This window comes from Condylura cristata, unplaced genomic scaffold, assembly GCF_000260355.1.
Source record: "Condylura cristata isolate star-nosed mole 26May11 unplaced genomic scaffold, ConCri1.0 scaffold00015, whole genome shotgun sequence".
In the NCBI taxonomy this organism is placed as follows: domain Eukaryota; kingdom Metazoa; phylum Chordata; class Mammalia; order Eulipotyphla; family Talpidae; genus Condylura; species Condylura cristata.
In genome coordinates, this window is record NW_004567116.1 from 685,391 (window position 1) to 695,808 (window position 10,418).

Consider the following 10,418-nt stretch of genomic DNA (forward strand, 5'->3'; position numbering starts at 1 on the left):
CCCACCCCCCAGGCGGGCTCCCGCCCGTCTCGGCCCAGAGCCTGGGGCCCCCTCGGTCCCCTGGCAGGCAACCGGGGGCACCGGACGGAGCGTCCCTGGAGGCCACCCAGTACCCTCATTACTTCGAAGAGACCAACCAAGCCAGCTAATGACATTAAGCCCGACGGGGGAGGGCGCGGGCTCCTGGGGGAGGGCCCCTCATGCCCGGATTTAAGAAGGAGGTGGCCCCTGGATCCTGGCCTCTGCCACCCATGCTCGGCCCGCCAGCAGTGGACAAAGCTCTGTGGGTGCTGCTCCCTGCTCGCGGCTCCCCGTCTGTGGGATGACATCCCGGGGCGACCAGGTATTCGAAGCCTCTATCAAGCTAGTCTGGGTCCTCTGCTGTCCCACCTCCTGGCCCCCAAGACTACCCCACAGACTCAGCTGCCCGGTGCTGGCCCTTCAGGGCTGGACTGCAGCCCCTGCCCTGCCCGCCCCTGGGTGGCCCAGACTCTGCCTCTCGGACCAAGCTTGGCTGGCACCTCCTGCAGGCAGCCTGCCCGGGTGCGGCCTGGGGCCAACTCACTGAAGGTCTTCTCCAGCTCCTCACAGCGCCGAACATCCCCCACAAAGCGTCTCTGGAAGGCGCTCACCGAGGCGTTGAGCTGGGGTTCAGCACGGGGTACTCAGACTTCGGAGGGGGGGCTGGGGAGGTCTGCCCCCGGGGGCCCAGGCCTAGCTGTCCTCGAACCCTCTCCAAGATGCTGAGCACACAGCAACCCCCCCAAAGACCCCGTGCCCCGGCCACGGTGGGCCCGGCAGGGCCCGGCCAGGGTGCCAGGCCCGGCCGCAGGCAAAGCTGGAAGTAAAGAGCATCTGAGCTGGGAAGCAAGCAGGGCTGGGCCGTCCTGGGGGCAGCTGCCCGCCCGCTGGGACGGAAGGACGGGGTCCCTCAACGCCCGCGCACCACTCACGTCTCTGAACTCCATGAGGCCCAGCTCGCCCAGCTGGCTCACGCAGGTGTAGGCGGCAGCGGTGGGCAGGAAGAGCTGGACCAGCGCCACCTCCTCACTCCGGAACATGGAGCCCATGGTCCTGGGGGGCGGGGGGGGGCGGGGGTCAGCCGCAGTTTGGATGGAGTCATGACTCCCTCTGACAGACGGCAAAACCGAGGCCCAGAAAGGCCCCCGTGGGTGCACAGGTACACAGGAGGTAAGCAGCGGGCAGGCCCGGCCGACCACAGCCCGGCCCCCGCCAGGCTCTTCCCAGCTGGCTCTGCCCTGTCCGAGCCGCACCCCCCAGCCACCCCCCCCAGCTGGCTCTCCTCACTTCACCTGTGACCTACCCTGTGACCTGCCGCCCTAGATCAGACCCATCTTTGGGGCCCCAGGCCAAAGCCAAGATCAGACCCATCTTTGGGGCCCCAGGCCAAAGCCACCTTCAGCCAGCACCAGCCTGGGGCCTTGCTGCCCCCAGGGAGTGTGGCCAGACACGGGGCTGTCCCCCCCCCCCCCCCCCCGCTGAGGTGTCTGTGCCTGGCAGGGCTCCAGCCCTGGGCTCCGCCGTGGGCTGCGATGGGGCCGACGGGGGCCGCCCAGGCCTGGCCGTCCAGCGGGCACCGTGGGGCAGGGGAGGGACGCTTTCAGGTGTCGAAACCAGGAAAGTGAAACCACGAAATGGGCGGGAAGGGCCTGGGCCGCGCTGAGACAGGGCAGGGGAAGCAGGCAGCTGCCCAGCCCCCAAGCTGGGCCTGGGCCACTTCCCCTCTGTGGGACTCGGTTTCCAAAGCTTGCAGATGGGGGGGGGACCGGCAGGGGCCAGGGCCCCACGGAGAGGGCCGCCGGTGTTTGGCGCCAGAGAGCCCCGCCTGCTCTCCGGACGGGCTGGGGCCTGCCCTGCGGCTGGTCACTTCCTTCCACCGCGGCTTACTTAAGGTGAAATCAGGAACCTCGGCCCTTCTTGCCCAGGCAGTGCCGAGCCAGGACCCCAGGCGGGCAGGAGGGTCTGGGCGCCCTGGCTGGGATTGGCTGTGCGAACTTGGGGGCGGGCCTCGCCTTTCGGGGCCTCCACTTCCTCTTCCCTGCAGCTGGGATCTGGGTGGGGAGGTGACAAAAATAATCAGAGTCCCCAAGCAGTCCCTTCCCTGGAGGGAGGGGCGCTGCGCCCTTTGTGGGCTGCAGGGCTGGGGCCGGGGTCAGGTGACAGGGCAGGCCGCTGCGTGGGCAGGGCTGAAGTCCCAGCAAGGGGTGTGTGCTGGGCAGAGCCGCCCAGGGCTGGGGGCAGGGGGTGGGGGTGGGACTTGCAGGGAGCCAGGTCGGGGGTTCAGCTACCTCAGCTCCAGCCTGGTGGCCCCACCTCAGGGGCCTGGCGCTTGGGGCAGACCCTGGCCCAGGGGTGGCTCCCTGGGGGCTGGGCATTCCCATGGGTGGGAGAAGCTGCGGGTATGGCATGTAGGGACCTGGTCATTTCATTGACCTCCCTCCCCCTCATCCTCCAGGGCTCCTGCCCCCAACCCCATCAAGTCTGTGGAGCAGTGAGCTTCCGTCTGAGTCTGCAGGGTCCAGGCCCCTCCCCCTCACGCGGAAACTGCCGGCTAAGGAATCCCAGGACTGTCTCAAGCCCCGGGCCCCCCATGAGCTGGGCTTCGAGAGGGTCTGCCATCCCCCAAGCCCAAGCGCTCGGCCCCGGGGTTCTGGGTCAGCGGCTGTCTCCCGCCCGCCAATGCCCAGCTGGGCCGACCTCAGTTTCTCCGTCTGTAGAATGGGTCCCTCCCTCCGGCGGAGGGGCCCCAGGCCGTGGAGTGGGCTCAGCAGCTGTTAGCACCCATCCTCCCCTTTCTCCTCCGGGCGGTCTCCGTGCCCCCGCCCCCAGCGAAGACTGCCACCGGCGGGTGCCGGCGGGTCCGCCACAGGGCTGCACCCCCGACCCAGGTAGGGAGCACCGGGAACCCCTCCCGGGTAGGAGGACGCGAGGGCTGCCAGGCAGAACTGGAGCCCGCAGCCCGCGGCTGGGGCACTCACCCCGCCGGCCGCACGCGGCGCCGCTCCGCACTGTGCACCCCGAGTCGTGCTCCCGCGCTGTGCGCCCCGAAAGTGCTCGCGTTCAGCGCTCCTAGCTCTGAGCCTGCGGCCGCGGCGCCCACGCAACTCGGGCTTTCCCCGAAGGGCGGGGCGGGGCCTGCTGGGCCCCGCCCCCGCCCCCCTGGCCCCGCCCCGAGCCCGCGGCGCCGCGGCAGGAGGCGGGGCCTCCGCGGGGAGCTCCCGGCCGGTCCCGTCTGGCAAGGCAGGCAGGCGGCGGGGACCCCACGCCCACGCGGCCAGCAAGGCGAGGCGGGGACCCCGCGCCCTAGGGCCTAAAACCATGATCTGCTTGTCCCCGGCACGCTCCCCACTCTGGGGCGGGGTGGCGTGGGGTGCAGGGGGGTGTCCTCCTTGCGTGAGGCCAGCGACACCCAGTCCTGACGCTTTTCCACCTCCGACCCCCAGAGCCTCGAACCGCAACCTCCAGTGGGCGGCGGCCCCGGGGCCCTCTGCAGCCCGCCTGACCGGGGCACCCAGGGCTGGCGGCCAGCACGTGCTGGGCCTGCCCTGCAGTCAGCTGGCGCTCCACCTGCCAGGGGTGTCCCGTGACCTTGCCTGGGCGGCATCCAGCACCTCCGGACGGCACTCACTGTCCAGAGGCCGCACGTGGGACAAGTCAGGCCTGCCCACTGGGGAGAGGCGGAGGGGCTCCTGCGCTCTGGTGACCCCTGGACCCCACCCAGCAAGGGCTTCTGAGAGCTGGGGGAGGCTCTGGGTCCCCAGAGCAGGGCAGCTGAGGTCAGCATCCTCGGGAGAGAGGGGTCACCTCAGGTTCCAGGGGCAGCTCTCAGCACCAGGGGTGGGTCCAGGTCGCCGCAGCCCAGCTGGGCAGCTGTCCCGACTCTGATGCCAAAGGGCTCCCTCATGGCAGAGACCCCTCACTGAGGGTGGGTCCAGCTCCTCGTTTTAAATAAGCGCTCCATGTCCCGTGGGCACGCGCCCTGCCAGTTCCCCACTGCTGGGGATGTAGGGGCCCTTCTTTGCAGAGGGCTCCCCAGGATGAGCGGTGGCCAACATGGGAACTCTCCCTGGGGTCCTGCAGGTCCTCACGTGGTACCAGTCCCCAAGCTTGGCCAGGGGTGGGGCCAAGCAGGTCCTGGCCACTTGTGTCAGGGTGGGGGAAAGACAGGCTCCTTGGCTGCAGGCCTCGGAGCCGGAGGGTGACCACAGAGCCCGTCTACCGGCACCGCCTGGGCAATTCCCATTCCCCTGGCCCACAGAAGAGCCCGCCTCTCCCCTTCCCAGCAGCATCTGGGACTGGCTTTGTAAAAAGCCCTTTGGAAGGGCCAAGAAGGGGGACGCAACCCCCGGGACCAAGCTCCTTCGGGGACCCACAGTGAGATTCGGCCACGGCCCGCACGGGCTCAGCCCTTCCAGATCGACTCTCAACGACACGCCTGAAACACGCAGCGGGCTTCCACTGCTAAGGGGAGCCCCTCCGGAGCCAGCCTGGCCCAGGGCCGCTGCTCAGCCACCCCAGGCGGGGCACGTGTCCCTGGGCCCCCCGGGCAGGAAGGCCTGGCAACGGCAGCCCCACAGCATGAGCTGGGAGCTCAGGGAGGGAAGGGGATGTGGCTGGGGCGAGGCCAGCTCAGGGGCAGCTGGGCCTGTGTCACTCCCTCGTGACTGTCGTCCTGAGCAGGCCCCTGCCCCCACAAGGACGCCTGGGCCTGCTTCTGCCTCGTGATACACATCTGCCTCAGGCCCGGGAGCAGAGTCCTGCGGGTCCAGTGCTGGGTGGCCCTCGGCAGAGGACAGGCCCCAGCCCCTCCCCTGGGCACCCAGGCTGAGGGAACAGCCGCAGAGACCTCTGGCCGGCTAAGCGCTGGGGCCTGCCGGCGGGGCGTGGTGAGGGCCGCAGGCTGACATGCCCACGAGACCCGCGAGCCTGCCGGGCCCCACCGGCTGGGCCGGGCGCCAGGCCTCCGGACGGCACACTCGAGACTGGGACCAGGAGCTCTTTATTGGCGGCGGCCGCGCGTCACCGGTACAGGTAGTCGGCCTGGATGTTGGCGGCGATCTCCGCCTCCCACTTGTCCCCGTTGTTGAGCAGCTTCTCCTTGTTGTACAGCAGCTCCTCGTGCGTCTCCGTGGAGAACTCGAAGTTGGGGCCCTGCAGGGGGAGGCACCGCGTGAGCCCCCGTGGGGCCGACCCCCCCGGGGCGGCACTCGCCTCCACGATGGCGTCCACGGGGCGCCCCCCCTCCCCCCGCCGCGGCACTCGCCTCCACGATGGCGTCCACGGGGCGCCCCCCCTCCCCCCGCCGCGGCACTCGCCTCCACGATGGCATCCACGGGGCAGGCCTCCTGGCAGAAGCCGCAGTAGATGCACTTAGTCATGTCGATGTCGTAGCGGGTGGTCCGGCGGCTGCCGTCTGCCCGCGGCTCAGCCTCGATGGTGATGGCCTGGGGGCGAGGCGCGGGGTAGAGCCACCCGGGCAGCACCCCCCCACCAAGTCGGCCTCCTCCGGGGGCCCAGAGTGCCCGCGGTGTGCCCCGGCCCTGTCTAACTGCCGGCTCCCTGCGCCCGCTCCAGCCAGCCCCGGGGGCCTGGGCCCAGCCGGCACCGTCCGGTGGGACTGGGGGACGGGAGTCGGGGCGGGGCCATGCTCCCTTCCCCCAGCAGCAGGCCGTGCCCCTTGGGTGGCTCACCTGGGCCGGGCAGATGGCCTCGCAGAGCTTGCAGGCGATGCAGCGCTCCTCCCCGGAGGGGTACCGGCGCAGGGCATGCTCCCCACGGAAGCGTGGGCTCAGCGGGCCCTTCTCAAATGGGTAGTTGATGGTGGCCGGCTCCCGGAACAGGTAGCTCAGCGTCATGCCCAGGCCTGGGGGCGGCAGCGACCCGTGACAGAGGCGCCTGCCTCACACCCCTGCCCGCCTGCAGCCCTCCAGGCCCCCTTGCCCCCCCGCCCAGGGCCCACCTCGGGCGAGCTCCGTCCACAGCAGGGTCTGCGCCGCCCGGTCAGTCACTGCCTTCATGTCCATCGAGGGCTCACGCAGGTTGACATACTCTGTGGGAGGCAGACGGCGGGCCGTGGCAGGGGCCTCACCAGGCCCAGGCGGGGCACACATGGGGGCGCCCCAGTGCCTTCACCAAGCCTCCCCTGTGCCGCCCAGGAGTTGAGGGTGGAGAAGAACCGGGCACCCTGGGAAAGCAGCACAGCACCCCAGGCTCACACCAGCCAGCTCCCTGCTGCCCCACACAGGGGAGCCCTGTCCCTGCCCTGCAAGGGCGGACTCTGCCCCCCAAATGACAGGCAGTCTTGATCGCCCTCATTGTACAGAGTAGGAGCTGAGGCACTGAGGAGAGGGAGCACCTGCGTTTAGGGGCACCCCAGAACTCACTGTATGTGGCTGCCACTGTGCTGCCGTGGAGGCTACGGCCGCCAGGATGGCCTGCGAGAAGAGGGGTGCGTTAGTGCACTTGTGACCTCATGCCGGAGACTCAGCTCCCCACACCCCACAAGCCCCCCCCCTACCTGTGTGCGCAGCCTGAGTCAGGGCCCGCAGCAGCGTGGGTACCCTCAGGCTCTGCATCTGCGGGGAGAAGGGAGGGTGGTATGGTGGGTCCGGAGGCCCTGGTGCTGGGAGCCCCCGACTCCTGGCCCACCTCACCCCAGTCCTGCTGCACGCTGGTCAGGCATAGCACCCGCGAGTCCTCTAACATGGCCCAGCTCGGCTGGACTAAGATTTGGGGAGGCCCTGTGACCCCTAAGTTCTGTCAGTTGCACCTCCTAAGAGTCTTCACCATGGCTCCTCCACTGCATCCTCAAAAGGGCTCCAGCCTCCACGTCCCCCTCCCCTGCTCATCCTGCCCAGCTGACCACCCCTGGGCGCCCCTAGGCCAGGACTGAGCTGGGCCAGAGCCCTGCAGGGGGCCCAGGAGGCAGCCACGGCCCTGCAGGGGCAGGGGGCGCACCCCCAGACCCCGTTGCGGGAAACCGTCCAAGCCTTGGGATCAGAGCCCTTTCGGGTGGCGCCCCCAGAAGCGCCTCCGGCCCAGGCCTCCAGGCCGCTCCTGGGGGTCAGCAGGACCCCGCGGCGCGCACAGGCTGGGCGCGGCGCGGAAGGGCCGCCAGTGCGGTCGCCGAGGGCCCATTCTTCCGACCACCGACTTCTGTGCCCGATGCGCGAGAGGACCTTCCCTGACCTTCCCCGTGACCTCTGACCCCGCAGGGGCAGGCCACCCTGAGCGGGCGGCGCATGCGCGCGGATGGGCCGGCGTCCCCGTCCGCCAGCCCCACGCTCAAGGACACGGAGGCCGTGCGTCTTGAGGGCCAAGGTGGAGCCCGATCGTGCAGCCCACGCGCGTTGCGAGGTCCCCGCACTCGCACGGATGTCACGCTGCCCGGGTCGGCCCTAACAGCCGAGCCCAGAACACCCACCTTGAAGGACCGCCGCGCCGCCGCAGCCCAGCCGCCTGTCCGCCGAGAGGCGGGGCCTACCCTTTGGAGCGCTGCCATTGGGCCGGGTGGCTTCGCCTTTTCCGCGCTGACCTTCCGTGATGTGGTCTGATTGGCCAGTGGTTCAGCCGAAAGAGGCGTGGCGCGGAACGGCCTCTCCTCTGATTGGCTAGGGTGGAGCAGGCGCTTGAGGCTGCGTAGGACGTCGCCATGTTAAATTGGAGCGGCCAATAAGCGAGGACTCCAGAGGCGGGACATCCGGGGCGTGGTTTAGGAGGACTGGGGGCGGACCCGGCCCAGGGTCAGTAATAACGGTGGGGAAGACCGCGCTGAGCCGCGCGGTGACCCCGGCTGCCCCGCTACTGCGCAAAAGGAACGACTGTGCTGGCTTTGCAGATGGGGAACCAAGGCGCGGACTTGCTCGGCAGCCTTGCCCCGGCCGTGTCCGCGCCTGCGTCAGTGACTCAGTGTCCCTCCCTCACAGGCGCCAACCTGGGTCTCCCCCCAGGGAATGACGTGGTAGAAGGACATGGAGGTGTGGGGCACTGAGAGGGCCCCCGGGCCGTCTGCGGCCTGGGTGTGGCGGTGGTCAGGGAAGGCTTCCCGGAGGAGGTGATGTCGACGCTGACAGCCAGCAGGCACTGAGCAGGCCAGGAAGGGCGGAGGGGGCGTCCCCTTGTGTGTGTGCTGAGTCCCTCTGCAGAGCAGGACGGCCGCGGGCGTTAGAAGGGGACAGGGACCCCTTCTGGCCGCGTGCCGGAACCCAGGGACGCTGCAGAGCCTTCAGAGGACCCTTAGGAGTCTGGACCTGGCCACAGTGAAGGGCCTCAGGCCGTGGTGGGCTAGCGTGCTACAGGGCAAGTTCTTGGGGTTGTGGAACCATCAAGACTTGGTCAGAGGTGGGCCCCGGGTGGGACGGGGGTGTCCAGCGGAAGGCACAGGAATTTGGCCTTGGCTGAGAGGATGGGGCCGGGAGGGTGAGTGGGGACAGTAAGAGGCTGAGGCCCTGGTGGGGCGCACTGAGGGTGAGGCTTTGCCCTCCCCCCTGACTCCCCCTGGAGGCCGGTATGTGTGCTCAGGGCTCTGGAGCTGATGAGCCGGTGGCCTGGGAGACCCCCGCGGTACCCCAGCCTGACCGAGGGAGGGTGGGAGAGCAGAGGAAGGCTGCGCACCCCCAAACAAGGACACGTGGAGCTTGGGGTCAGTGACACGCATTTACTAAATCCCCAAATTTCATCCCAGAAGGATCTCAGGAGGGTCAAAGTTTCGCCCTCCACCACCAGTGGGGGGACAGGCCAGACGCAGGGACAGCCTGAGTCTCAGAGGGTCCACGGAGGGCCTGACCATAGGCCACTGCCCCTCCTGTGCCCTGCACGGGAAGGGGGTGACTCGGGGTGCCACGTCTGCCCCTCTCCCAGGCTCGGTGGCAAGCGGAGGGCGGTGGCGGTTTCCACACACCCTCACCTTGACCTGTCCCAGTTGGGGTGCAGCTGAGGGAGGAGGAGGCCTTGGCGTGAAGCGGCTCACAGCAGGGTGCAGCTGCAGCCTCGGTCCTGCATGGCCAGCAGCAGCAGCCTCAGCTTGCCCGGCGAGTAGGGCGGGTACCGCAGACGGTTGATCTTCTCCAGGCCCGGGGGGCGCAGCAGGCAGGCGCGGTGGTGGGAGAAGGTGTCGAAAGAGAACTTGCCGTGGTATCTGCCCATCCCGCTGGCACCTGCACAGCGACACCGACACGGGCTGGGCCCTCAGTGAGCCCCAGGGGACAGCGGGCTGGCCCGGACGCTGCCGGTCACACGGCGTGGCCTGGGTGGGCCGCGTCACCTCCCCAGCCGCGGCTTCCCCGCCCGTTAGCAGGGGCAGCCCAGCTGGACCCATCTGGGGACGCTGCAGAAGGGGCTCAGCGGCCCTCACCAGCGCCAGCCCGTAGCGCCGGGGACCTGGTGCGTGTGGGGTGCCAGCTAGGTCAGGAGCGCATCTGCAGCCAGGCCGGGCTGAGTCCCAGCCTGGTCTCCCCTGTGCCTCGGCGACAGTGGCCCAGCAGGCGTGTGTCCAGTCCTCAGTAGCCGGGGCAGTGATGGGCCAGGCAGGGGCCCAGCCTGGGGGGGATGGGGTAACCGGGGGGTGCCTCCTGGAGTGAGGCTGGGGCCATGGAGTTGAGCAGACAGGGGAGTGGCCCCGGCTTGGGGACGGCTAGCCCTTGGGAGGCCTGCGGCGGGTCAGTGTGGGCAGGACAGGGCGGGGAGCAGGACCCCGTGGCCAGACTAGAGGCACCTGCCTCGGGAAGCCATGAGTCAGGCCGGCTCCAGCCTGTGGGCCCCGGGGGCCCTCACAAGGTACAGTGAGAGCAGATTCACCCCCAGAGAGACCCCCACTCTTCCTGAGGATAGCTCAGCACTCTCAGAGCCCTCCGCTCTCGCCAACCACTCTAGGGGCTGTTGGCTCTGCTGTGGAGGGTGGACTGGGAGGGCCCCCGCTGCCCCACTGGGAGGAAGTGGGCCCCAAGAGGTGAAGTGGCTCCCCCAGATCATGCTGCCCCTGGACTTGGCAGTGGTGAAGGGTCCTGGGGGGCCGCATCTCCAGTCACCCACCTCCTTGGGGAGGGGAGTTGGCAGCCCGTCTCCCGGGGATGTGCTGAGGGGCCCGAGGGGCGAGGGGCGTCCCCGTGAGCCCCGCTGCTCTGGAGCCGTCACTGTGCTGTGCAAACAGCACCCGCTGTCCCGCGGGCCTCCCGCCTGTGTCGCTGCACACAGATCTGGAAGGTTCCGCCCCGCGCGGGCGGCGGCGCGAGCGAGCAGGCGGGCACCTACCGACGCCGCCGAAGGGCAGGCTGCTCAGGGTCATGTGCATGAAGCCGTCATTCCCGCAGAAGCCCCCGCTGCTGGTCTGGGCCAGCACCCGCCGGACCACCTGGGGAGGCAGCAGTGAGCCGGCCCAGCCCCGCCGCGCTGGCCCGGGG

The 10,418-nt window shown here is 69.7% G+C and overlaps 3 protein-coding genes across 5 annotated transcripts; all 3 read right to left on the reverse strand.

Moving 5' to 3' along the window:
* Positions 1-30: 30 nt before the first annotated feature.
* LOC105853165 lies at positions 31-3,123 on the reverse strand. Of its 2 annotated transcripts, none has more exons than XM_012725267.1 (3): positions 3,000-3,123; positions 954-1,074; positions 31-644 (listed from the first exon to the last, which is right to left on the reverse strand). In XM_012725267.1, exons 2-3 carry the CDS (start codon positions 1,068-1,070, stop codon positions 420-422), a joined length of 342 nt encoding a protein of 113 aa, XP_012580721.1. In that variant the 5' UTR covers positions 1,071-1,074; positions 3,000-3,123; the 3' UTR covers positions 31-419. The 2 variants fall into 2 exon arrangements, with proteins under 2 accessions (XP_012580721.1, XP_012580722.1); XM_012725268.1 differs by lacking the exon at positions 3,000-3,123 and adding an exon at positions 1,909-1,917.
* A 1,879-nt stretch (positions 3,124-5,002) lies between these two features.
* Positions 5,003-7,518, reverse strand: NDUFS8 (NADH dehydrogenase (ubiquinone) Fe-S protein 8, 23kDa (NADH-coenzyme Q reductase)). Of its 2 annotated transcripts, none has more exons than XM_004682563.2 (7): positions 7,445-7,518; positions 6,539-6,596; positions 6,405-6,455; positions 5,981-6,070; positions 5,712-5,884; positions 5,337-5,465; positions 5,003-5,172 (listed from the first exon to the last, which is right to left on the reverse strand). In XM_004682563.2, exons 2-7 carry the CDS (start codon positions 6,594-6,596, stop codon positions 5,041-5,043), a joined length of 633 nt encoding a protein of 210 aa, XP_004682620.1. In that variant the 5' UTR covers positions 7,445-7,518; the 3' UTR covers positions 5,003-5,040. The 2 variants fall into 2 exon arrangements, with proteins under 2 accessions (XP_004682620.1, XP_012580515.1); XM_012725061.1 differs by lacking the exon at positions 7,445-7,518 and adding an exon at positions 7,210-7,426.
* Positions 7,519-8,662: 1,144 nt separating this feature from the next.
* On the reverse strand, positions 8,663-10,417 carry ALDH3B1 (aldehyde dehydrogenase 3 family, member B1; the record flags this gene model as incomplete). Its single annotated transcript, XM_012725120.1, has 2 exons — positions 8,663-9,176; positions 10,270-10,417. Coding segments are annotated over 2 exons (339 nt in total), but the record flags the coding sequence as incomplete, so codon positions are not given.
* Position 10,418: the final 1 nt, after the last annotated feature.

Bases quoted from the DNA above. Each gene is read 5' to 3' on its own strand.
- LOC105853165 (XM_012725267.1), bottom strand. From the start codon at position 1,070: ATGGGCTCCATGTTCCGGAGTGAGGAGGTGGCGCTGGTCCAGCTCTTC. The intron at 645-953 runs GTGAGTGGTGCG...GCTGAACCCCAG, and splicing joins GCCTCATGGAGTTCAGAGAC to CTCAACGCCTCGGTGAGCGC.
- NDUFS8 (XM_004682563.2), bottom strand. From the start codon at position 6,596: ATGCAGAGCCTGAGGGTACCCACGCTGCTGCGGGCCCTGACTCAGGCT. The intron at 5,885-5,980 runs GTGGGCCCTGGG...TGCCGCCCCCAG, and splicing joins GTGGACGGAGCTCGCCCGAG to GCCTGGGCATGACGCTGAGC. The intron at 5,173-5,336 runs GCGAGTGCCGCG...CTCCCCCTGCAG, and splicing joins CCGTGGATGCCATCGTGGAG to GGCCCCAACTTCGAGTTCTC.